Here is a 25,216-nt window from a genome sequence, read left to right on the forward strand (position 1 = left end):
CATCATGTATCACCCCTTTTATTCCGGGAATCATCTTCGTAAATCTTCTCTGAACCCTCTCCAGCATCAGCACATCCTTCCTAAGATAAAGGGCCCAAAACTGTGCACAGTATTCCAAATGAGGCCTCACTAGTGCCCTGTAGAGCCTCATCAACACTTCCTTACTTTTATACACTATACCTCTCGAAATGAATGCCAACATAACATTCACTTTTCTTACCACCGATCTGACCTGGTGGTTAACCTTTAGGGTATCCTGCACGAGGACCCCCAAGTCCCTTTGTGCTTCTGTACTTTGAATTTTCTCTCCTTCTAGATAATAATCTGCCCATTTATTTCTGTTTCCAAAGTGTACAACTGCACATTTCTCAACGTTGAATCTCATCTGCCATTTCTTTGCCCATTCTCCTAAACTGTCTGTTATCTAAGTCTCTCCGCAACTCCTAAACTATCTGTCTCTCTGCAATGCTCCTAAACTATCCAAGTCTCTCTGCAATGCTCCTAAACTATCTAAGTCTCTCTGCAATGCTCCTAAACTATCCAAGTCTCTCTGAAATGCTCCTAAACTATCCAAGTCTCTCTGCAATGCTCCTAAACTATCTAAGTCTCTCTGCAATGCTCCTAAACTATCCAAGTCTCTCTGCAACACTTCTAAACTATCTAAGTCTCTCTGCAACAGAAGAGTCCAGAACCTACTTCACACAGAAGTGAGGAAGGATTTCTTCTCTCTGAGGATTGAGAGCCTTTGAGGGCAGAGAACTGTTGCAGGGAGATATTTCTGCTCAGTGAGGGTTGTGGGACACAACACCACAACATAGGGGCAGCAGGAGGCCACCGAAGCGTCGTCTCGTTGTTCAGTATGATGGCAACTGACCTAATCCAGGCGTCTTCCCTGCCAGTTCCCCATCGCCCTCAATTCAGCGGAACAGACAGGGAAATAGTCAAGGAATGTCGGATTGGCCATGATCCTGTTGAACGGAGGAGCAGATTCCGGCTGCTGTATGGCCACACTCGTTTCTAATTCCCCCAGTCTAACCCCCTCTTGGCAAGTGTTGGGCAATTCAGGGCTGTTATGTTTGATCTTCACACACCGGGAAGATATTTGTTTGCTGCTGATGCTCTGTCTCCAGCAGTCAGCAAGACAGAAAAGAGAGACCAACAGGTTCATGCAGATATACAGGCTGATGTTGACATGATAGTCACCTCTCTTCCAGTATCTCCGGACAGATGTTATGTTTGCTCTTCATAAAGAGACAAGCTTCCCGTGCGTTTAATATCTGAACATTTTTATTAACCGACACCAGGCTTTCCACAGCCACTTCCTGCTCCCCAATGTGACCCTTGCATTGCCTACCGGGAACTGTAGTTCCTTATTATACCTACATAATAACACATAATAACACAAGAGCTGGCAACTTTTATTGGTTTCAACAATGATATTTATTGCTGGGTGTCCTATCCTGTGAGTTAATACACTGGGACTATGGTATAGTCGTCCCACTGAGCAGCCTCATACTCTCTCCCCGACTACCGTCCACTTCAAACCCTCGACGACTCCACCTCTCCCTTCCCCTCCCCGGCGGAGTGCCGTTCCTTCTGGGGGGACCCTCCCTCTCCGTGGGCCGCCCACGCAAGAGCCGTGGGGCTTCCTCTCGGGGGGAGCTGTGTGTTGGCGGTGAAGAGGTCACCAGCTCTGTGAGCAGGAAGTCAGTCTGGTGATCTGGCCAACCGCCACCCAGGAGACAAGGAAGACAGAGATGCCCCCCCCTCTGTTAAACCACGCCTCGTTTCCCTCCTGGACCTGTTGCTCCTCTTTGCAATAGATACAACTCGCCTCCCCCCTCCGGTCTCCCGCTCCCCGGGTTCACTGGAATCGGATGGACGCGTACTCCGTGGCCTCGACCTTGGGGACGGATGCACCTCTGCAGGGCAGCTCCTGCAGCTGGGCGTACAGAGGGCCCTCATGTCTGTAGCCTTCTTCCTGTCCGGCGCTGGCCCCTGTCGGGACTTGGGGTGGGCTCAGCGGAGTTCTGCTGCCCGCGTCCTGAAGACGGAAGACAATCCCGAAAGATTCACTCGGTCAGAAAGGGCAAAGAGTTGCAGAAACGTCTGGGTGATAACGCACCTCGGTGGTGCATGGCCTCTCCTCTCTAGCTAAGGCACTCTCCTTGTTTCCCTCCTCCTCTATCTCACTGAGGCTCACCCTTTTGGCCTCTGCTGTCGCTCGTGATGGATCCCCTCAGTTTTTCTGTCCCTCTCACCCTCTCACTGTCCTGTCCCTCTGTTGTTCTCTCTCCCGCACTCTCTTTCTCTGAGGAATTCTCCCACTGTTTCCTTCCCCCCCCCCGACACACACACACACACACATAGGATTTCTTTATTAGTCACGTGTACATCGAAACACACAGTGAAATGCACCTTTTGCGTCGAGTGCTCTGGGGGAAGCCGGCAAGTGTCGCCACGCTTCCGGCGCCAACACAGCACACCCACAACTTCCTAACCCGTACGTCTTTGGAATGTGGGAGGAAACCGGAGCACCCGGAGGAAACCCACACAGACACGGGGAGAACGTACAAACTCCTGACAGACAGCAGCCGGAATTGAACCCGGGTCGCTGGCGCTGTAAAGCATTACACTAACCGCTGCGCTACTGTGCCTGCCCCGCTCTCTCTTTTCCTTTCTCTCTGAGGTTCTCTCATTGTCTCGGTTGCATTCTCTTGATGTCCTTCGGTCTTTCTGCCACTCACCCTCCCACTGCCACTGTATTCTCCCACTCTCGTTAGCGACCCGGGTTCAATTCCGGCCGCTGTCTGTAAGATAGTTTGTACGTCCTCCCCCGTGTGTCTGCGTGGGTTTCCTTCAGGTGCTCCGGTTTCCTCTCACATTCCAAAAGACATACGGGTTAGGAAGCTGTGGGCGTACTATGTTGGCGCCAGAAGCATGGCGACACTTGCGGGCTGTTCCCAGAACACTGTACACAGAAGATGCATCTCACTGTGTGTTTCGATGTACGTGTGACTAATAAAGAAATCTTCTGTGTCGTTCTCACTCTCTATATCCCTGCCCCTCTCTATTGTAACTCTCGCCATCACCACCCACTCTCACTGCATCTCCCGTGCCTCCCTCTCTTCACACACTCACCCTCTCCTCCTCTCACCCCTTCGTTCCTCTCCCCCTCCCCTACCCTGTCCTGGGTGCTGTTGTACCGAGAAGGAATCGCGGCTCCCAGTTTCGACCGTGTGGACTCCCACAGGCAGCTTGTGCTCATGATGACGTTGTCTGTATGTTGGTGGGGGACAAATCTTGGACCCCGGATCCTGGGGAGAACCTTGCTGCTCCTCTCTGAGAGGAGTTCTCTGTTAAGTATTTTGTTCGACAGGAAGGCCCCCTCAGCGGGGAGCAGGGAAATTCTCCCCAGAATCTGGGGTCCAAGGTTTTCTGCACTCCCTCCATCCTCCCCCTCCTGCGGTGCGGCACTCCCACTGCGCTGTTCCTCCAACAGTACGGCGATACCTCGGTACTGCCCCTGCATTAGTGTATCACCTGCCCTTCTTCAGTACTCAAACAGCGATGAGTCGGGGTACAGGAAGGAGATAGAGAGCTTAGTGACATGGTGTCATGACAACAACCTTTCCCTCAATGTCAGCAAAACAAAAGAGCTGGTCATTGACTTCAGGAAAGGGAGCAGTGTACATGTTCCTGTCCACATCAATGGTGCTGAGGTCAAGAGGGTTGAGAGCTTCAAGTTCCTGGGAGTGAACATCACCAAGAGCCTGTCCTGGTCAAATCGCGTAGATGCCACGGCCAAGAAAGCTCACCAGTGCCTCTACTTCCTCAGCAGGCTAAAGAAATTTGGTTTGTCCCCTTTGACACTCACCAACTTTTACCGATGCACCACAGAAAGCATCATATCCGGATGCATCATGGCTTGGGACGGTAACTGCTCTGCGCAGGACCACGAGACTGCAGAGTTGTGGACACAGCCCAGCGCATCACGGACACCAGCCTCCCCTCCTTGGACTCTGTCTTTACCTCTCATTTGTCTTGGTGAAGCAGCCAGCATAATCAAAGACCCCACCCACCCGGGTCATTCTCTCTTCTCTCCTCTTCCATCGGGTAGAAGATACAGGAGCCTGAGGGCACGTACCACCAGGCTCAAGGACAGCTTCTACCCCACTGTGATAAGACTATTGAACGGTTCCCTTATACGATGAGATGGACTCTGACCTCACGATCTACCTTGTTGTGACCTTGCACCTTATTGCACTGCACTCTCTCTGTAGCTGTGACACTTTACTCTGTATTGTTATTGTTTTTACCTGTACTACCTCAATGCACTCTGTACTAACTCAATGTAACTGCACTGTGTAATGAATTGACCTGTACGATCGGTTTGCAAGACAAGTTTTTCACTGGATCTCGGTACAAGTGACAATAATAAACCAACATCAATACTGCCCCTGTGACAGTGCTGCACTCCCTCACACCTGGAATGGGGGACGTCCGCGTACGGGAACCGTTGCACCTTCCTCTAACTTGGTCGGAGGGGGGCGGAGAGACAGAGGACTCCCTGACACCCCCTGTCACGACTAACCCGTGGTACAGCAGTGCAGTGGGTACAGGATCCAGTGCTCCTGACCTCCGGCTGGGGAGTTTGCATGTTCCACCTGAGCTTCCCCTGGGCGCCCCCATTCCATCCCGCGCCCCAGAGCTGTGTGGGGTTGGTGGGTTAATTGCCCTAGTTTGTAGGTGAGTGGTATAACCTGGAGGGAGTGAATGGAAAGGTAGGGAAAAGAGCTCACAAGGAGAATTGGCGGAATTCCTCCGTGGGCTGGTATAGATCAAAGGACCAAATGGCCTCCCGGGCCATAAGGAAACAAAATACGGAAACCCCTTACTGCAGGTTGGTGGGAATCCCATCTGGGACTTTGAACGTGCATAAAGGAAGGCTTCAGGATAAGTAGAAGTGTTCCTGTACCTGATGCATCACGGAAGTTGGACTGTAGCTGATGGCAGGGTCCTTGTTTCCTGAAGCCCTCTTTGCTTTTCTCCTGAAACAACAGAACATTGCACTGGGTTTATTGCGCATCAGAGAGTATTGGCAAAGCCCTGACATTGACAGATCTAATACCTTCATGCTTTCCAAACTGTTCTCACATCTTTGGTATTGGAATTGGTTTATTATTGTCACTTGTACCGAGGTACAGTGAAAAACTTGTCTTGCAAACCGATCGTACAGGTCAATTCATTACACAGTGCAGTTACATTGAGTTAGTACAGAGTGCATTGAGGTAGTACAGGTAAAAACAATAACAGTACAGAGTAAAGTGTCACAGCTACAGAGAAAGTGCAGTGCAATAAGGTGCAAGGTCACAACAAGGTAGATCATGAGGTCAGAGTCCATCTCATCATCTAAGGGAACCGTTCAATAGTCTTATCACAGTGGGGTAGAAGCTGTCCTTAAGTCTGCTGGTACGTGCCCTCAGGCTCCTGTATCTTCTACCCGATGGAAGAGGAGAGAAGGGAGAATGTCCCGGGTGGGTGGGGTCTTTGATTATGCCGGCTGCTTCACCAACACAGCAAGAGGTAAAGGCGGTCCATGGAGGGGAGCCTGGTGTCCGTGACGCACTGGGCTGTGTCGACAACTCTCTGCAGTTTGTTGCAGTCCTGGGCAGAGCAGTTGCCGTACCAAGCTGGGATGCATCCAGATAGGATGCTTTCTATGGTGCAGCGATAAAAGTTTTTGTCCACTGTTATAGAATCACACAGCACAATAGGAGATGTCAGCCCCTCTCTCCGCTTTCTTCTTCCTTATGTGTTTATTAGTCTTCTGTTTAAACCTTGCTCTGTCTTGTTTCTTCCTCAACTGCTGGGCGGGAGCGAGTTCTGCTTCCCCGCTGCTCAGGGGTTTCCGTGAGTTCCTGGTGACATTTATCAGTGACTGCCTTGCTTTGGTGGCCTCTGGTTCTAGTCTCCCACAGCAACACACCTTCCCCACATTACCCTCAGCAAACGCCTTCATCTTCTTCAAATCCTCGATCTGGTCACCTGGAAAATGGGGACCCAGTCCAATTTGTCCTGGTAACTGTAACCTCTCATTCCCAGGATCAATGTTGCGAAGCTCGGTAGTGTAGCGGTTAGCGTAACACTTTACAGCACCAGCAACCTGGGTTCAATTCCTGCCGCTCTCTGTCAGGAGTTTGTACGGTCTCCCCGTGTCTGCGTGGGTTTCCTCTGGGTGCTCCGGTTTCCTCCCACATTCCAAAGACGGTTCGGAAAAAACACGACGATGCTGGAGGAACTCAGCAGGCCAGGGGACCATCCGTGGAGAAAAGCTGGCGGTCAACGTTTCTCCAGTCCTGAAGAAAGGGTCCTGACCCGAAATGTTGACCGCCTGCTTTTCTCCACAGATGCTGCCTGGCCTGCTGAGTTCCTCCAACATCATTGTGTTTTTCATCTGGATTCCAGTATCTGTGTTTCTCTAGTACGGCTTAGGAAATTGCAGACATGCTATGTTGGTGCCGGAAGCGTGGCGACACTTGCGGGCTGCCCCCAGAACACTACGCAAAAGATGCATTTCACCGTGCGTTTCGATGTGCATCATTCTACCACAAGATTCACCATACTCTACAGGGGTACCATTGAGAGTGCCCTGACCAGCTGCATCTCTGCCTTGTACAGTAACTGTATCACTTCAGACTGCAAGACTCTGCAGAGAATTGCGAGCGCAGCTGGAAAGATCATTGGAGCACCTCTTCCCTCCATCCTGGGTATCTACAACACACGATGGACATGCAAGGTCTGCAGAATCATAGATAGAACCATAGAACATAGAACAGTACAGCACAATACAGGCCCTACGGCCCACCATGTTGTGCCGACCTTTAAACCTCGCCTAAGACTACCTAACCCCTTCCTCCCACATATCCCTCTATTTAAATTCATCCATATGCTTATCTAGTAATCTCTTGAATTTGACCAATGTACCTGCCTCCAGCACCGCCCCAGGCAGCGCATTCCATGCCCCAACCACTCTCTGGGTGAAAAACCTCCCTCTGATATCTCCCCACACATTACTTTAAAGCCATGCCCTCATTCCTCCATGCGTTTATATAGCATATGGGTGAACTTGAACTTAATAAAGACATTTTATTTCATCTGATCTTATCTAAGCCGAAGAGAAAGATGGTGGAACAATGGACTGTAGGTGCTGGATTCTAGATGACTAACACAATGGTGCTGGAGGAACTCAGCGGAAAGATGTCCAGTGATTTATCTGTTACATCTGCGGTGGAAGATTGGTTATCAAGACGTTAGGGCTGGGATGTGAAGCCACAGCGTGAACAGTGTGATACAACAGCCAGAGAACTCTGGCTTTCCCTTATCATTCACCTCAACATTGTAAAAGTCGACCCGCACTGTAATAAGGCAGACAACAGCGGAACCAAGGAGAGTACAACTAATGCTTTATTATTTAATGCTGGCGGGAGTGAGGGATACAGGGAAAGAGTAAACAGTGCAACCCAAGCTCTGTACTGATCCCCACTGGGAGAATTCCATGTTTGTGTCCTTCCTTTTATACTTAATCTAACGATGCCCACATGCAGAGTTGCACATCCTTGGGAGTTGCTTACAGCAAACTTTAGCAAAACAAGATATGCCTTAAGCACTTTGTTTTTTCACCCAAGCACCTGCACACCTTGCAGTCACAACTGTAGTCACGCCATGGTTGAAGCACTAACAGCTTCACATCATTACCCCTTACATTTCCAGTTACCCTTTTACAACATGAACAAAGAAGGGCTTATGCCAGTTAGTCAGGGATGTGAGGACCAGTTGCCAGGAGCTGGCCTTGATGGAAGCAGTTCTGAATTAAAGGGATATCTGAAGTAAGGATTTTATTTTAAAACAAACCAAATTCACACTGACCTTTGGATGTATCTGTAGATGAAGAACCCAGCCAGTGCAATGCAGAAAATGATCCCTGCTGTGATCAACACTACTTTCCAAATGCTGGAGCTTCCATCTGTTAAAACAAAACAACCAGCAGTTCAGCTTTACCACAGCGCCACTGAGTATCTCCAGAAATAAACCCCAGTGGTCAATGCTCGCCAGCATTGGATTTCTAGGGCGTCCTTCATTTCCTTTGGGCTGAGGGTTCACAAGGCCGTTTCGCAGAGCGATTGAGAGTTCACCGTGTTGGAGAGGGGTTGGAGTCACCTTTTGACTAAAAACAACATGATGCTGGAGGAGAAACACAGGGCTGCAGATGCTGGTATCCAGATTGGTGTTGGGATTGGTTTATTATTGTCACTTGTACTGAGGTCCAGTGAAAAACTTGTCTTGCACACTGATCATACAGGTCAATTCATTACACAGTGCAGTTACATTGGGTTAGTACAGAGTGCATTGAGGTAGTTCAGGTAAAAACAATAACAGTACAGAGTAAAGTGTCACAGCTACAGAGAAAGTGCAGTGCAATAAGGTGCAAGGTCAAACAAGGTTGATTGTGAGGTCAAGAGTCCATCTCATCGTATAAGGGAACCGTTCAATAGTCTTAACACAGTGGGGTAGAAGCTGTCCTTGAGCCTGGTGGGACGTGCCCTCAGGCTCCTGTATCTTCTACCCGATGGAAGAGGAGAGAAGAGAGAATGACCCGGGTGGGTGGGGTCTTTGATTATGCTGGCTGCTTCACCAAGACAGTGAGAGGTAAAGACAAGAGTGCAAGGAGGGGAGGCTGATGTCTGTGATGTGCTGAGCTGTAACACGCTGATATAAACCATGACGATGCTGGGGGAGCTCAGCAGGCCAGGCAGCATCCGTGGAGAGAAGCAGGCGGTCAACGTTTCGGGTCAGGACCCTTCGTCAGGACTGAAGATAGGAAAAGGGGAAGCCTGATATATAGGAGGGAAAAGCAGAGCAGTGATAGGTGGGCAACAGAGGGGAGGTCGGGTGGGCACAGGGTGGCGATAGGTAGATGCAGGTAAGAGACAGTGATGGGCAGGTGCGGGGGAGGAGGGGAGAGCAGATCCACCGGGGGACGGGTCACAGGTAAGGAGAGAGAGAGGGTGAGGATTACCTAAAGTGGGAGAATTCAATGTTCATGCTGTTAGGCTGCAAGGTTCCAACCCTCTTGTCCGGACTGGGTAAGGACAACAAACTGTCTTCCCTGATGATTCAGTGAATCATTTGGTTCTTCGTAAACTCTGGTGGACTTCAAAGCCACCGTTAACGCTGCGCCCTGAAACCACATTAGTCCAACACCACCTCTTCAGACAGAGTTCCGGACTCCCACCGCCATCTGGGGGCAGCTCCGCATGGGCGGGAAAGTGGCAAATGAAGTTTAGTCTGCAGAAGGTGGAGGTGATGGCTTTGGGGAGGTGCAAGGCAGTGCGCAGCAACTGTGGGACACTGGAGAGGTAGAGACAGACAGGAGGAGCCCTGGGGCATCGGTCTGCAGATCCTAGAGGGAGCAGGGCAGGTCAGCAGAGCCGTTACAAAAGGCATCAGGAAGCTTCATCCGCCAAGGCGTTATATGAGAGCGAGGAGGTTCTGATGAAATGTAGGCAACACTAGCTAGACTACAGGCAGGGTGTGAAAGAGGGTTAGGGAGAAACGGTAATGAGGGCACACACACACACACACACACACACACACACACACACACACACACACACACACACACACACAAACACGCGCGCACACGCACATGCACACACATGCACACGCATGAGCAGACACACACACACACACACACACACACACACACACACACACACGAGGAGAGAATGTAATAATGTTGTCCTTCGCACCGGGACGGTCTGTAATAGAACCACGCTGGAAGGGACTGTAATGTGGGGGTGTTACGAGGGGGTGCTACACAAAAGGAGACAATGGATAGTGCGCTGCACACAAGGGGGTGGGGGGAACAGTAGGGAAGGTGCCCCACGCACTAGAATAGAACAAAGGTAACATGGTCTGTAATGAGCATGTACTATAACTCAGAGGAACTGCAATGAAGGAATTCTACCCTGTAATGAACCCTCTCGAATAGAACAAAGGCGACATGCACAAGAGTAATGAGGGTGCACTGTGCAATCAGGGGAACTGTAATGAGGGTACATCACACCCCAGAAAGGACAGCAGTCAGATGCACAACACTGTCAGTCGGGGGAAGCACTGAGAGAGTGCTGCACTGTCAGAGGTACAGCGCTGAGGGAATGCCACGTTGTCAGAGGAGCACTGTCAGTGAAGCAGTGCTGAGGGATCCCTGCATTGCTGGAGGGATAATGCTGAGGGAGCCCTGCGTTGCTGTAATGCTGAGGGATCCCTGCGTTGCTGGAGGGGTAATGCTGAGGGAGCCCTGCGTTGCTGTAATGCTGAGGGAGCCCTGCGTTGCTGGAGGGGTAATGCTGAGGGAGCCCTGCGTTGCTGGAGGGGTAATGCTGAGGGAGCCCTGCGTTGCTGGAGGGGTAATGCTGAGGGAGCCCTGCGTTGCTGTAATGCTGAGGGAGCCCTGCGTTGCTGGAGGGGTAATGCTGAGGGGGTGCTGCACTGTGGGAGAGGCAGCACTGAGGGGAGCAAGGCGCTATGGTGAGAGAGCACTGCGCCGTTCAGAGAAGCCATCCTGAGGGAGGGAAGGAGCCCTGCACTGTCAGAGGGCCAGTGCTCACCACACACTGTGCAGTTGGAGGGTCAGTAACTGCCAGTGGAGGGGCAAAGCTCAGCAAGTGTGGCGCTGTGGAAAGATGGTACAGAGCAGAGACTACATGGCTCCTGTCCCGTGGACGCAGCAGTGAACTGAGGTCCAACCCTGCCCTCTTTCTTTCCGGGGAGAGAAAAACTGCAACTCTCTCCAAAGAAGAGTTTCCCTGGATATTCATTCATCAAAGAGGCCTTGCTGCCAACACAGCATTGTTTAATTTTAGGATCTTGCTGTGTACAATGAATGGTCTCCGTACTTACTCTGCAAAGTCAGTGTGAGGGTCTGCTCCGATGAAACAGATGGGTACCTCACTCTGCAGGTGAGATTGTGCCCGTGATGTTTGAGCTCTGGGGTCAGGGTCAGAACAGAAGTATAGATCAGAGTGTCGCCCCGCTGAGTTATGCTGCTTGAGTTTGATGACAAGACATCAGTGGGGATGTCCCAAGTTAATCTGGGCACCGATTCATCGCACGTGGTTTCGAAGGTGCACCTTATGTTCACGGGCTTTCCCACAACCACTTCAGCAGGGAATATCGAGGGTTTATCTGTGAAATCTAACACACAGAGAAATGAATCCTTTCAGATAAACATCAATGCATCTGTTCGGATAGAAATCCCAGTCCCACAAGAGAAAGGATGTTTGCAGGATGATCCCTGAACAGGGAGGGTACAACAGTCAGGGAGGATTGAACAGGCTGGGGCTCATTAATGTTCTGAAGGCCATTGATGGGATGGACGGGGAACAGAGTTCTCCACTGAGGGCCACAGGTTTCAGACAGTCACTGACCTCCCCAGCACCAAGGACATCCTCAAGAAGGTGGCATCTGTCACTTGAGGACCCTCACCACCCGGGACATGCCCTCTTCTCGTTACTACGATCAGGGAGGAGGTACAGGAGCCTGAAAACCCACACTCAACGATTCAGGAACAGCTCCTTCCCCTCCGCCATCAGATTCCTGAACGGTCCATGAACCCATGAACAATGCCTCGTTATTCCTATTTTGCACTATTTGTTGGTAACGTAGTAATCTTTCTATCTCGTACCGTACTGCTGTCACAAAGCAACACATTTCACGTCATATGTCACATCCTAGATGCACTTTACTTTCACAGGCTTTCCCACAACTATTTCAGCAGGGAACATCGAGGGTCTATCTGTGAAATCTAAAACACAAAGAAACGGATCCTTTTAGACAAATGTCACCAGGTGCATCAGTTTGGATAGAAATCCCAGACCCACAAGAGAAAGGGTGTTTTCAGAGACAATGCAACGGTCAGGGAAAGTGATGCAGGCCACGGTTCATTGGAAAAAGGCCTTAACGTGAAAGGATAAGGTAAGATAAGGTTTCTTTATTAATCACATGTACATCAAAGCACATAGTGAAATGCACCTTTTGCGTAGCGTGGGGGCAGCCCGCAAGTGTCGCCACGCTTCCGGCGCCAACATAGCACGCCCACAACTTCCTAACCCGTACGTCTTTGGAATGTGGGAGGAAACCGGAGCACCTGGAGGAAACCCACGCAGACACGGGGAGAACGTACAAACTCCTCGCAGGCAGCGGCAGGAATTGAACCCGGGTCGCTGGCGCTGTAATAGCATCACGCTAACCGCTACGCCACCGTGCCTGCCCCATTCGACTTCGGATTGTTCCACTCCGGAAAAGTCCTGGACTGTCGACACAATAGGGTAAGGGAACTCTATCTGACGGGGAATTCGGGAGGCTCTCTTTTCTCGGAGAGCAGTGGCGGGGGTGGGGGGTGGGGAGTGGGACTTGGTCCGACGAGGGGACCAGGTTCTGGGGAAGGGTGGATGAACACGCGAGAGGGAGGGATGGAGGCCACGGAGGTGGGAGGGGGCGGGGGTTGGGGGGGTGGGGAGAGATGGAGAGGAGTGGTGCAGAGGGGCCGAATGGTCGACTTCTCTTTTGCAGACACTGTGGGTCAAAGACGCCGCGATTTTGCGCTTGGCGGAGATCGTCAGCGTGCTTAACAGCTTGAACAGATCCAACTGAGTCCCTGAACCATCCAATCAGCAAAGCTTTACAGTGGAGCAGGCCATTGGTCCTACTGTGTTTTTTCTCATTCTAAAATAAACTTTATTCATCATAAAAAATAAACTATCTACAACAATAAAACAGTGCAAACCTTTACATTCGTGCACAGATCAATCATTAGTGTTACTCTTTACAAAAACCACAGCACCGATGCCACTCATGTGGCTCCCTGGGTGATGCCCCAATCCTGTATTTACAATATTTAAGGGGCTTCCTCGCCTGACACCCCCCCCTCTCCTGTGGCAGAAGAACCCTAAACTGTCGTCCTTCCCCACCGAGCCCTTGCGTTGGCTGCGCCCGGCTTCAGTGCGTCCCTCAGCACGTACTCCTGCAGCCTGGAATGTGCCGGTCGGCAGCATTCCCCTACGGACATCTCCCAGTGCTGGGGGACCAGTCGGAACACCACCCCCAGGGCGACTGTCCCCGGGAGGACTGCGCTGGAGACGAGACGGTCACCCACCTCTTTGCAGGCTGTGGGTTTGCGAGGAGGGTGTGGCGAAAGATGCGAGGGTCCTTGTCACGTTTCATCCCCAGCAGCTGCGTTCTCTGACCTACAGGCTGTTCCCAGGGACACACACGGAGACGAGCATCAACTGCTGCTGGAAGGTCATCAACTTGGTCCCATTGTGGTTGTACCGACCAGACCGACCCCCTCTGTCCAATATTCTACCTGCAGCTCACTACACACCCATGCACTGCTCGGTGAGATGAGGGCGTCTGACCCCCTCCAGTAGTAAATTCCAGATCCCCCGCCCCAGGGATGATAACGTCTCATCTCCCCTTCTATTCCGTCTGCCAATTGTTTTAAATCTGCGGTCCCTGGCTTCTGATTTTACCCTGTGGTGCCTCATCCTAACTTTATCCCCATTGTTTCAGCCTCCTCCACTGTAAACATAGAACCATAGAAGAGCACAGCACAATACAGGCCCTTCGGCCCACAATGTTGTGCTGACCTTTAAACCTCACCTAAGACTATCTAACCCATTCCTCCCACATACCCCTCTATTTTAAATTCCTCCATATGCTTATCTAGTAATCTCTTGAATTTGACCAATGTACCTGCCTCCACCACCACCCCAGGCAGCATGTTCCATGCCCCAACCACTCTCTGGGTAAAAAACCTCCCTCTGATATCTCCCTTGAACTTCCCACCCACTACTTTAAAGCCATGCCCTCTTGTATTGAGCATTGGTGCCCTGGGAAAGAGGCGCTGGCTGTCCACTTATTCCTCTTAACATTTTGTACACCTCTATCATGTCTCCTCTCATCCTCCTCCTCTCCAAAGAGTAAAGCCCTAGCTCCCTTAGTCTCTCTTAGTCTTAATAAAGAAACAACCTTTGCAAATCATTCCCCACAGCTACAATCTTCCCCGCCTAGCAACACCTGTGTAAATCTCCGCACCCTCTCTGATGTAGTCACACTTTTCCTGTAAAGTGGTGACCAGAACTGTACACAGTAATAAAAGCTGTGGCATCCGTATCTGTGGTACATATTCTAAGCATAACCTCCCCGCTCCTATATTCTACGCACGACTCTCTGACCTATGGACTGTTGACGGAGACATGTCTGAAATGAACGGCATGGTGGTGTAGCAGTTAGCATAATGCTATTACAGCGCCAACGACCCGGATCAATTCCCGCCATTGTCTGTAAGGAGTTTGTACGTTCTCCCCGTGTCTGCGTGGGTTTCCTCCGGGTGCTCCGGTTTCCTCCCACATATCAAAGACATACGGGTTAGGAAGTTGTGGGCGTGCTGTGTTGGTGCCAGAAGCGTGGCGACACTTGAGTGCTGCCCCCAGGACACTCTACGCAAAAGATGCATTTTGCTGTGTGTTTCAATGTACACGTGACTAATAAAGATATCTTATCTTTTATCTTAAGTGCTGCTGGAAGTTCATCAACTTGGTGAAAGACACTCTCCGGTTTGATCGAAGCTTGCTGGACTTCCGTGACAGATAAGGAGAATCCTAAGAAATTCTATGAGCATAAGAGCGAAAGGATAACTAGAGAGAGAATAGGTACCCTGAAGGGTCAATGTGGTTGTCCAGGTGTGGACAGGAGAGATCTGGGGCCTGAAATGATCTTTTTTCCTCATCTGTAACTACCATGGAGAAGCTAAGGAATTAAGGGAAATGAATAGCAAATGCCTTGGAGCATGTACACATTGCAAAAGAGGAGGTGCTGGTGGTTTAAATGCATGGTGAATAAATCCCTGGGACCTGATCAACTATATCCTTGGACATTGTGGGAAACTAGGGAAGAGATTGATGGGGTTCTGGCAGAGATATTTGCATCATCTTTAGCCTGGGGTTAGGTTCTGGAAGGCCAGAGACCAGCTAAGGTTGTGAATTTATTTAAGAAGGGCTGCAGGGAACTACAGGCTGGTGAACCTAACATCACTTTGTGGGAAAATTACTGGAGGGGTTTCTGAGGGATGGGATCTACCGGCATTTGGAAAGGCAAGGTCGGATTCAGAATAATCCAGCTTGGTTTTGTGGGTGGGAAATCGCGACTCACAAATTTGAGTTTTTTTGAGTAGGTGACAAAGGGGATGAACAAGGATGGGGTAGTAGATGTCGTCTACATGAACTTTAGCAAGGCCTTTGACAAGGTGCCACATGGTCGGCTGGTCCAGAAGATTAGATCACAGGGTGGGCTAGCCAATTGGATTCAACATTGGCTTGGTGGTGGGAGGCAGAGGGTGGCAGTGGAGAGGTGTTTCTCAGACTGGAGGCCTGTGACCAGTGGTGTGCCGCAGGGATCGGTGCTGAACCCTCTGCTGTCTGCCGGCTGTGTTAACGATGTGGACGAGAACGTAGGCGGCAGGGTGAGTGAGTTTGCGGACGTCACCAACATCGGGGGTGTGGTGGGCAGTGGGGAAGGTTGGCGAAGGTTACAGCAGGGTCTGTGGATCAACTGGGGAAGTGGACCGAGGACCAGCAGCTGGAGTTTAACTTGGACAAAGGCGAGGGGATGAATTTTGGGAACCAGGACAGAACTTAGACAGTAAATGGTTGGGCCCCAGGGAGTGTTATAGAACAGAGACCTGGTGGCACGGTTACATGATTCCCTGAAGTGGAGACACAGGTAGACAGGGCGGTGAAGAAGGCGTTTGGCACGCTGGCCTTCATCAGTCAGCGCACTGAGTACAGGAGGCGGGACGTCCCGTCACAGCTGTACAAGGCGTCAGTGAGGCCGCACCTGGAGTACTGTGTGCGGTTCTGGTCGTCCAGCTATAGGAAGGGTGTCACTGAGCTGGAGAGAGGGCAGGAAAGGTTCACGGGGACGTTCCCGGGACTGGAGGGACTGAGTTATAAGGAGAGGCCGGACCGGCCGGGACTGTTTTCCCTGGGGCGAAGGAGGGGTGACCTTATGGAGGTTTGTAAAACCACGAGGTACATAGATGAAGTGGACGGTCACAGTCCTTTCCCCAGGGTGGGGGAGTCTAAAACCAGAGGGCACAGGTTTAAGGTGAGAGGGGAGAGATTTACAGGGGCAAGTTTTTCACCCAGAGGGCAGTGGGTGTGTGGAATGAGCTGCCAGTGGTACAGTTATAATACTTAAAAGTCATTTGGACAGGTACATGGACAGGAGAGGTTTCGGGCAATATGGGCCCAACACAGGCAAATGGGACTAGCTCATTGTTTAGCATAGACGAGTTGGGCTGAAGAGCCTGTTTCTGTGCTGTGTAACTCCATGGACCACCCCATGCAGTAAGGAAATGCTGCCAACTGCAGGACTTTGTGTAGTCTCAAGCTCTGCATCTCACTGCCAACTACACGGCCAATTATTGTACCACCTACAAACGTCTTGCGGTGTCTCTACATTTACGTTTGAGTCTGGAGAATCCCAGTGGACGAAGCCCTCCAAGTTGTGAAAACGTCTGCCAACCATCGCCCTTCGCTTTTGCCGCTGAGTCAGCTTTGGTTCTCGTTCACCCCTCTCAAGCTGTGATTTATGCGAACTGAGAACCAGCAGTGTTCTTATTATTTCCCACTGACCGCTGAACGTCAGCCGTCAAGCGATCACGCGCAGGACTCACCGGAAACGTGGAGCCGTGTGACAGGCAAGTAGCTGTGAGAATCCTTGCCCTTGAACTCAACTCTGAAAAAGTAAGGACCTTCGTCTTTCTGCATGACGTTGTCTATAACCAGGGAACAGTCGCCATCTTTCAGATCCCCAGACAGCCGTGTCCGATGACGGAAGTGCAAGGACACCTGGTGAACCTTGGAGCTAAAGGCTATGGACTGAGACTTCCAGTTCTCATCATTAATCCAGATTCCAGTCCGTGGTTTGTTGGCCAGACGTGATGGATAGGTGTAGCGGCAGGGGATCCGGGCGCACAGGCCCCTCTGCGCAGTCACATCTGGTGGAGTGTCCGCTCTCCACTCTTCCGACACCACAGCTGAGGAGAGAAGGAACAATGTTTGGCACTGGATGGCTTGAAGGTCCACCAGACTCCATTGCGTAAGAATTGGACCCCTGGGCATTGTTGGTGGCTGTACACTGACCCAGGGGAAGTGGGCCACACTCCTAAAGAGTTCCCTCCATGACGGCTTGCGAGAATGAAGCCTTGACAGCTGCTGCTGAATATTTTATACATTCAGTGCAACACACCGAGGTCTGTATTTTCTTCGTCCAACTAAAATGTTCGGGTCTTCAGGAGTTGAGTTACAGGGAAAGATTGAACAGGTTAGGACTTTATTCCTTGGAGCGGAGAAGAATGAGGGGAGATTTGATAGAGGTTTACAAAATGATGAGGAGCATAGACAGAGTTAATGCAAGTAGGCTCTTTCCACCTAGATTAGGAGAGAGGACATGGATTTAGGGTAAAAGGGGAAAGGTTTAGGGGGAACCACTCAGAGAGTGGTGGGAGTGTGGAACGGGCTGCCATCCGACGTGGTAAATGCGGGCTCACTCTTAAGTTTTAAGAATAAATTGGATAGATACATGGACGGGAGAGGTCTGGAGGGTTATGGACTGGGTACAGGTCAATGGGACTAGCGGAATAAAGTTTTGGCACAAATTTGAAGGGCCGAATGGCCTTCCATGCTGTAGTGTTCTATCGTTCTAACTCAGTTTTGCATTAACCCTGCACTAACTTTGTATCCTGTATATACCGCTTTTTGCACTCTTTGTGCTTGCACAGTTTTTCTGTCTGTGTTTATTGTCTGTCCTCTGTTGTGTGAGTCTGGGGGAAAGGGCATTTCATTCCTCTATGTGTTTTACAGCATGTGGATGAATGACAATTAAGTATGTGACGGGTCAGGTTGCTATTTGGTGAATGTCCCTCGAAGGCACCTGGACAGTAGGGTAGTAGCGTGTGTGTGTGTGGTGCCATCAAGACAGCAAGATAACAACGTGCTGGCTGTGTTGCTCAGTGAGTCGGAGGAGACAAGCAGAGAGAGAGAGAGAGAGAGAGAGAGAGAGAGGGGGGGGGAGAGAGAGGGAGAGGGAGAGAGAGAGGGTGAGGGAGAGAGGGAGAGAGAGGGAGAGAGGGAGAGAGAGAGACACTGACTGCTGGTCTCTGTATCGACGGATGAAGAACAATAGTTGTGTCTGTCACTACAATCCACGTGTGGATTTTTGGAGCAAACAAGTGAAGTCCACTTGTCGTTAACCTGTAGAGGGAAACAGGTATTTCTGTTACAGTGGGCGGCCACGTATCGAACGCCTTCGGGGTGGTAGATACTTTGGAACAAAGCAGTGGAGATCATCTGTGATTGAGGTGTCGTGTGGGTTCCATTGTGGATTTTGTAAATTCTCTCTACATTCTCTCTACATTTTCCCTTCAGTCAACGGTGGTTTTGCAAAAGCCTTTGCTCACGTTTCAGCTGATGACTTGAACCTATATGGGGGCAGGGGGTAAACGGTGGTAACAGTAATAAACCTCCTGGGGAGGGTGAGAACCCAACCCGGCAACGGGGTGGCCCCCACGGTGCTCTGTGGCCACAGGACAGTCCCACCCCTCCCCTGGATAGGCAGGAGTCTCACAGATGGTCTCACAGATTCAGGAGGTCTGGGAACAATAGGCACCCAGTTCACACACCTCCTCGTCCAGCGCAGGTCTCACTGATCAACGTCTCGCGGTGGTTTGCAGTGTAACCCGGACAAGAGTAACTCTGGACTGAAAACTGGTTTAGGGAGTGGCAGTGAAAGGTTATGTTGGGACTGGGGAGAAGGGAAGGAAGATGCCCAGGGATTGGCACCTGGACCACAGCTTCTCCCCATCTGTATCACTGACCTGGACAATGCAAAGCCTGGGGGTTGGGGCTGCAATGAACGGTGAGGAACTGAGTGGATCCCTGCAAAGGAGATATCAACAGAGGGAGTGGGGTGGGCAGTGAGGCAGCAGATGAAGTTTAGTCTTGAGAACTGTGAAGTGAAAGGGAGAATGTTGGGGCCAGAGGGAGGGGGTCAGAGACGGGGAGGGGTGTAGGGGAGGGATGGGGGTCACAGAGACGGGAGGGGTGTAGGGGAGGGAAGGGGGTCACAGAGACGGGGAGGGGTGTGGGGGAGGGAGGGGGTCACAGAGACGGGGAGGGGTGTAGGGGTGGGAGGGGGGTCACAGAGACGGGGAGGGGTGTAGGGGAGGGAGGGGTTCACAGAGATGGGGAGCGGTGTAGGGGAGGGAGGGGTTCACAGAGACGGGGAGCGGTGTAGGGGAGGGAGGGGTTCACAGAGGGGGAGCGGTGTAGGGGAGGGCAGATCTGAGCTGCTGCTGACGGTACCTTGGAGAAATGCCAGGAGGAAGCACAATTTCCCGATCATTGTCCGATCCCAGCTATTCCGTCAGCTTCCCGCTCCCAGGGTCTGGAAGAGAGAAAAGCTGATGAGACCTCTCCTCCTGCCTGGCAGCTCTGGAGAGATTCTGACTGCTGTTGGACAGCGTGGGTCGGCCCTGAGACCGCAGCTGTCTGAGGTTGGCCACCCACCCCCCAGGGTGGTCCCGGGACAGTGTCCCAGCAGGAGACCGGCCCCTAGCCCAGTTATGGGACCTCTCCCTGTGTTCAGTGGCTGCCTGCACTCACAGAATGGCATGGCCCCACTGTCTCTGACATTCATGAAGCTGGAACTGCAATTAAAAATATTCTTGAAATTATCATTGTATTAGAATTGTAGTGGGTGCTGAAGGCTATTCTTCTCCTGGCTGTTCCCAACACAACATAGAACATAGAAAACCTACAGCGCAATTCAGGCCCTTCGGCCCACAAATCTGTGCCGAACATGTCCCTACCTTAGAGACCCATCGCCCTCTATTTTACTCAGCTCCATGTACCCATCCAAAATTCTCTTCAAAGACCCTATCGTATCCGCCTCCACCACCGTTGCCGGCAGCCCAATCTCTGAGTAAAAAACTTACCCCTGACATCTCCTCTGTACCTACTCCCCAGCACCTTAAACCTGTGTCCTCTTGTGGCCACCATTTCAGCCCTGGGGAGAAGCCTCTGACTATCTACTCTATCAATACCTCTCATCATCTTATACACCTCTATCAGGTCCCCCCTCATCCTCCGTCGCTCCAAGGAGAAAAGGTCTTTTTGAAAAAAATGTCTCTTTGCATCACGTAGAGTGTTCTGGGGGCAGCCCACAAGTGTCGCCACGCTTCCGGCGCCAACACAGCACGCCCACAACTTCCTAACCTGTACGTCCTCGGAACGTGGGAGGAAACCGGAGCACCCAGAGGAAACCCACGCAGACACACGGGGAGAACGTACAAACTCCTCACGGGCAGCGGCCGGGAATCGAACCCGGGTCGCTGGCGCCGATGATAGCGTCGTGCTAACCACTACACCGCCGTCTCTGTCCCTTCAGTCCCTGCCTGTTCATGCGCCCGTGTCAATGCCTGTTAAACGCTGCTACCTTATCTGATTCCAGCACTTCCCCTGACAGCCCGTTCCAGTCCACCCGCTGTGTAAACAAAATTTCCTGTAAACTCCCCCCGATCCCAAACCTCTGCCCTCTGGCATTTGAAGTACCCACCCTGGGGAACAAGACTGGTTATACACCCAGTTTATGCCTATTTTACAAAGCTTGCCCTGCATTTATCTCCTCTTGAGCTGGAGCAGTGAACGTCTGGCTGGTAGAATGTAAAATCAACAGGGAAGCCACAGAGGGTGCTTCCCAGTTCCTGACCAACCAGAACACAGAGAAACTGTGGGGAGACTTTTCCCTCTGGGGGGGAAATCATGGTTTCGATGAGCTGAACTAGCCTTGCTCAGTTCTTCACTACTTGTTCAATCTCAGCCTGTGAGTCGAACTGACCAGGCCGGCATCGATCGCATCTCCCTCACCCTGCTCCCCCCCCCCACCCCCACCCGCCTCGAAATGTGTGTCGGGGAGGGGGCAGGGATGAACCGCCCCCTCGAGCCGCCGCAGTCCGTGTGGGGAAGGGGCTCCCACGGTGCTGTCAGGGGGGAGAGGGTGTCCCGGGGGTTCAGACCCAGGGGCCGTTAAAGGACGGTGCTGCATTTTCAAGTCGGAATGGCGTGCCGCTGGGAGAGGGAAACAGGGATGCAGCCGATACCCCCGCGGATCCGGTGAAACGGGTTGGATCCTGACCCCGGGTGCAGTCTGCGTGGGTCTGCCCCCCACCCCAGGCGCTCCCAGGTCCCAAAGAGGTGTGGGTCAGTAGGCAAGAGTCACGGCTGTCAATGGTGGGTGGCTGGTGGATTGTAGGCAGCGCCCCTCCAGCGGCGCTCCCTCCTCACCGCCCCTCCCACAGCGCGGGGCTCCCTCCTCACCGCCCCTCCCACAGCACGGCGCTCCCTCCTCACCGCCCCTCCCACAGCGTGGCACTCCCTCCTCACCGCCCCTCCCACAGCACGGCGCTCCCTCCTCACCGCCCCTCCCACAGCGCGGCGCTCCCTCCTCACTGCCCCTCCCACAGCGCGGCGCTCCCTCCTCACTTGCTAAGGGAATGTTGCCCTGTAGTTAGGAGTCACGAGCCCAGGGTTCAGCACCAAGCGATAACCTTTGATGTGGCTCAGTGAATGGAATCCCACACAGCAGCCTGTGGGTGGGAGCAGTGAACCGCCCCCAGGGTGCTGCCTACCTGGGGCATGTCCTCTGTCCCCCTGCTCAGTCACAGCCAACAGCCCGTGCACGGATCACTGGGCTCCGTATCTCGCCAGTGCCCGTGAGCAATGTCCACGGCAACAGAGCATGAATCAGGAAAGGGAAATGAAATAAGGGAGCGTCACTTTATCCTTGGCAGGCAAACCGTTAACCCTTATAATCCCATTCTGACTGAGGAGAGTGCACCGTGCTGCGGAAGGGGCGGTGAGGAGGGAGTGCTGCGCTGCGGGAGGGGCGGTGAGGAGGGAGCACCGTGCTGCGGAAGGGGCGGTGAGGAGGGAGTGCTGCGCTGTGGAAGGGGCGGTGAGGAGGGAGTGCTGCGCTGCGGGAGGGGCGGTGAGGAGGGAGCACCGTGCTGCGGGAGGGGCGGTGAGGAGGGAGTGCTGCGCTGCGGGAGGGGTGGTGAGGAGGGAGCACCGTGCTGCGGAAGGGGCGGTGAGGAGGGAGTGCTGCACTGCGGGAGGGGCAGTGAGGAGGGAGCACCATGCTGCGGAAGGGGCGGTGAGGAGGGAGTGCTGCGCTGCGGGAGGGGCGGTGAGGAGGGAGTGCTGCGCTGCGGGAGGGGCGGTGAGGAGGGAGCACCGTGCTGCGGAAGGGGCGGTGAGGAGGGAGTGCTGCGCTGTGGAAGGGGCGGTGAGGAGGGAGTGCTGCGCTGCGGGAGGGGCGGTGAGGAGGGAGCACCGTGCTGCGGGAGGGGCGGTGAGGAGGGAGTGCTGCGCTGCGGGAGGGGTGGTGAGGAGGGAGCACTGTGCTGCGGAAGGGGCGGTGAGGAGGGAGTGCTGCACTGCGGGAGGGGCAGTGAGGAGGGAGCACCATGCTGCGGAAGGGGCGGTGAGGAGGGAGTGCTGCGCTGCGGGAGGGGCGGTGAGGAGGGAGTGCTGCGCTGCGGGAGGGGCGGTGAGGAGGGAGCACCGTGCTGCGGAAGGGGCGGTGAGGAGGGAGTGCTGCGGAAGGGGCGGTGAGGAGGGAGCGCTGCGCTGCGGGAGGGGCGGTGAGGAGGGAGTGCTGAGCTGCGGGAGGGGCGGTGAGGAGGGAGCACTGCGCTGCGGGAGGGGCGGTGAGGAGGGTGCACCGTGCTGCGGAAGGGGCGGTGAGGAGGGAGCGCCGCGCTGCGGGAGGGGCAGTGAGGAGGGAGCACCGTGCTGCGGAAGGGGCGGTGAGGAGGGAGCACCGTGCTGCGGGAGGGGCGGTGAGGAGGGAGCGCTGCGCTGCGGGAGGGGCGGTGAGGAGGGAGCACCGTGCTGCGGGAGGGGCGGTGAGGAGGGAGCACCATGCTGCGGGAGGGGCGGTGAGGAGGGAGCACCGTACTGCAGGAGGGGCGGTGAGGAGGGAGTGCTGCGCCGCGGGAGGGGCGGTGAGGAGGGAGCGCCGCGCTGCGGGTGGGGCGGTGAGGAGGGAGCACCGTGCTGCGGGAGGGGCGGTGAGGAGGGAGCACCGCGCTGCGGGAGGGGCGGTGAGGAGGGAGCACCGCGCTGCGGGAGGGGCGGTGAGGAGGGAGCGCCGCGCTGCGGGAGGGGCGGTGAGGAGGGAGCGCCGCGCTGCGGGAGGGGCGGTGAGGAGGGAGTGCTGCGCTGCGCGAGGGGCAGTGAGGAGGGAGCACCGTGCTGCGGGAGGGGCGGTGAGGAGGGAGCGCCGTGCAGCGCTGCAGGAGATAAGTTTACACATTCTCCCCGTGACCCCGAGGGTTCCCCCGGGTGCTCCAGTTTCCTCCCACCTCCCAAGTACGAGCGGGTCAGCGGCTTACCCCCGAAGTGAGTGTGTGGGGGATAGAATCTGGGGGCAGTTAATGGGAATGCGGGAGTGTTGCCGACTAAATGCAGCGCTCAGTAAAACCACAGTCTTTGCCCCGTTACTGCACTTCATTCATCAGAACCAGAACGAGGTTTCTTCCCACTGACACACATTGTGAAACATGTTATTTTGCAGCAACAGTACAGAGCAAGACGTGAAAATTACCAGTTCAAATAACTCATTCACTCTCTGGTCCAAACAAAGCTCATTAACCGTTTAGTTACTTAACTCCTTCCGTTTCACAATATTTTCACAACTTCCAAAACTGACCACCTGTGTCCATAGAACCATAGAACAGTACAGCACAATACAGGCCCTTCGGCCCACAATGTTGTGCCGACCTTTAAACCTCACCTAAGACTATCTAACCCCTTCCTCCCACATATCCCTCCATTTTAAATTCCTCCATATGCTTATCTAGTAATCTCTTGAATTTGACCAATGTACCTGCCTCCACCACCACCCCAGGCAGCGCATTCCATGCCCCAACCACTCTCTGGGTGAAAAACCTCCCTCTGATATCTCCCTTGAACTTCCCACCCATTACTTTAAAGCCATGCCCTCTTGTATTGAGCATTGGTGCCCTGGGAAAGAGGCGCTGGCTGTCCACTCTATCTATTCCTCCTAATATTTTGTACACCTCTATCATGTCTCCTCTCATCCTCCTCCTCTCCAAAGAGTAAAGCCCCAGCTCCCTTAGTCTCTCCTCATAATGCATCCTCTCTAAACCAGGCAGCATCCTGGTAAATCTCCTCTGCGCCCTTTCCAACGCCTCCACATCCTTCCTATAATGAGGCGACCAGAACTGGACACAGTACTCCAAGTGTGGTCTACCCATTCAGCTGAGCGTGGTCAGGGATCGATGCGGTGGGTTTTTTCACCGAGTCGGGGACGTGGGCTCTCCTGACCCTGCTGGTCTCCGGAGTTATTGCAGTCCGTCGCCTGGTGAGGCACCCCCTTCACATTTCTTACCTGCCTTCCACACCTCGCTTTGACTTTACGGCCAATGGGCTGGAGGTACGTCCGTCACTTCCCGGGTACGTCCTCCTTTCTTTCAATCCTTTGAAATTCCCGCCGGCTTCCATAATCCAGTCCGCAGTTATCGCAGCCTGTGCTTGTACAAGTCACCGGACTGTCCCTGGTACACGGTTTCCCAGAACGCTGGTGCACGTCAGAACATCCTGATGTGTTTTGCTCTGTGTTCAGGGACAGTGGGACATTCCTGGGGCCGGAAAACTGCAGCAGCTCAAAAGCTGCCTCAGCCCAGCCCCCAGACTGACACGGACCAGATGTGGAAATGTCAGCATGACCCCACTTCACACAGCCCCACTTCTGGCTCACCAGGTCTCTTGTTTCCAGTTCTAATTAACTCTTTCAACCTCTCTCTGTCTCCGTGTCTCTCTCTTAACCCTTTCAATCTCTCTCTGTCTCTGTGTCTCTTAATCCTTTCAATCTCTCTCTGTGTGTCTCTCTCTGGCTCTCTCTCTGTCTCTCTCTATCTCTCTTTCTGTCTGGCTCTCTGTCTCTCTGTCTCTCTCTGTCTCTCTCTGTCTCTCCCTTTCTCTCTCTGTCACTCTCTGTCTCTGTC

General features: G+C 53.1%; 1 protein-coding gene across 6 annotated transcripts in view; it reads right to left on the minus strand.

Moving 5' to 3' along the window:
* Nucleotides 1–1,422: 1,422 nt before the first annotated feature.
* Nucleotides 1,423–25,216, minus strand: part of LOC127587246 (myeloid cell surface antigen CD33-like) — a 30,565-nt gene continuing 6,771 nt past the window's right edge. For 2 of the 6 annotated variants that reach the window (XM_052045520.1, XM_052045521.1), the window contains exons 2-7: nucleotides 19,491–19,572; nucleotides 16,802–17,164; nucleotides 10,966–11,259; nucleotides 7,930–8,026; nucleotides 4,979–5,051; nucleotides 1,423–2,044 (exon numbers count right to left, since the gene is read on the minus strand). In XM_052045520.1, coding sequence (XP_051901480.1) covers nucleotides 1,865–2,044; nucleotides 4,979–5,051; nucleotides 7,930–8,026; nucleotides 10,966–11,259; nucleotides 16,802–17,164; nucleotides 19,491–19,530 — 1,047 coding nt within the window. In that variant the 5' untranslated portion in view covers nucleotides 19,531–19,572 and the 3' untranslated portion in view covers nucleotides 1,423–1,864. Of the gene's footprint in view, nucleotides 2,045–4,978; nucleotides 5,052–7,929; nucleotides 8,027–10,965; nucleotides 11,260–16,801; nucleotides 17,165–19,490; nucleotides 19,573–21,668; nucleotides 21,700–21,814; nucleotides 21,920–24,600; nucleotides 24,926–25,216 lie in introns of those variants that run through there. The other 4 variants (XM_052045519.1, XM_052045518.1, XM_052045522.1 and 1 more) reach the window with 4 other exon arrangements.

Source organism: Pristis pectinata, chromosome 39, assembly GCF_009764475.1.
Source record: "Pristis pectinata isolate sPriPec2 chromosome 39, sPriPec2.1.pri, whole genome shotgun sequence".
In the NCBI taxonomy this organism is placed as follows: Eukaryota; Metazoa; Chordata; class Chondrichthyes; order Rhinopristiformes; family Pristidae; genus Pristis; species Pristis pectinata.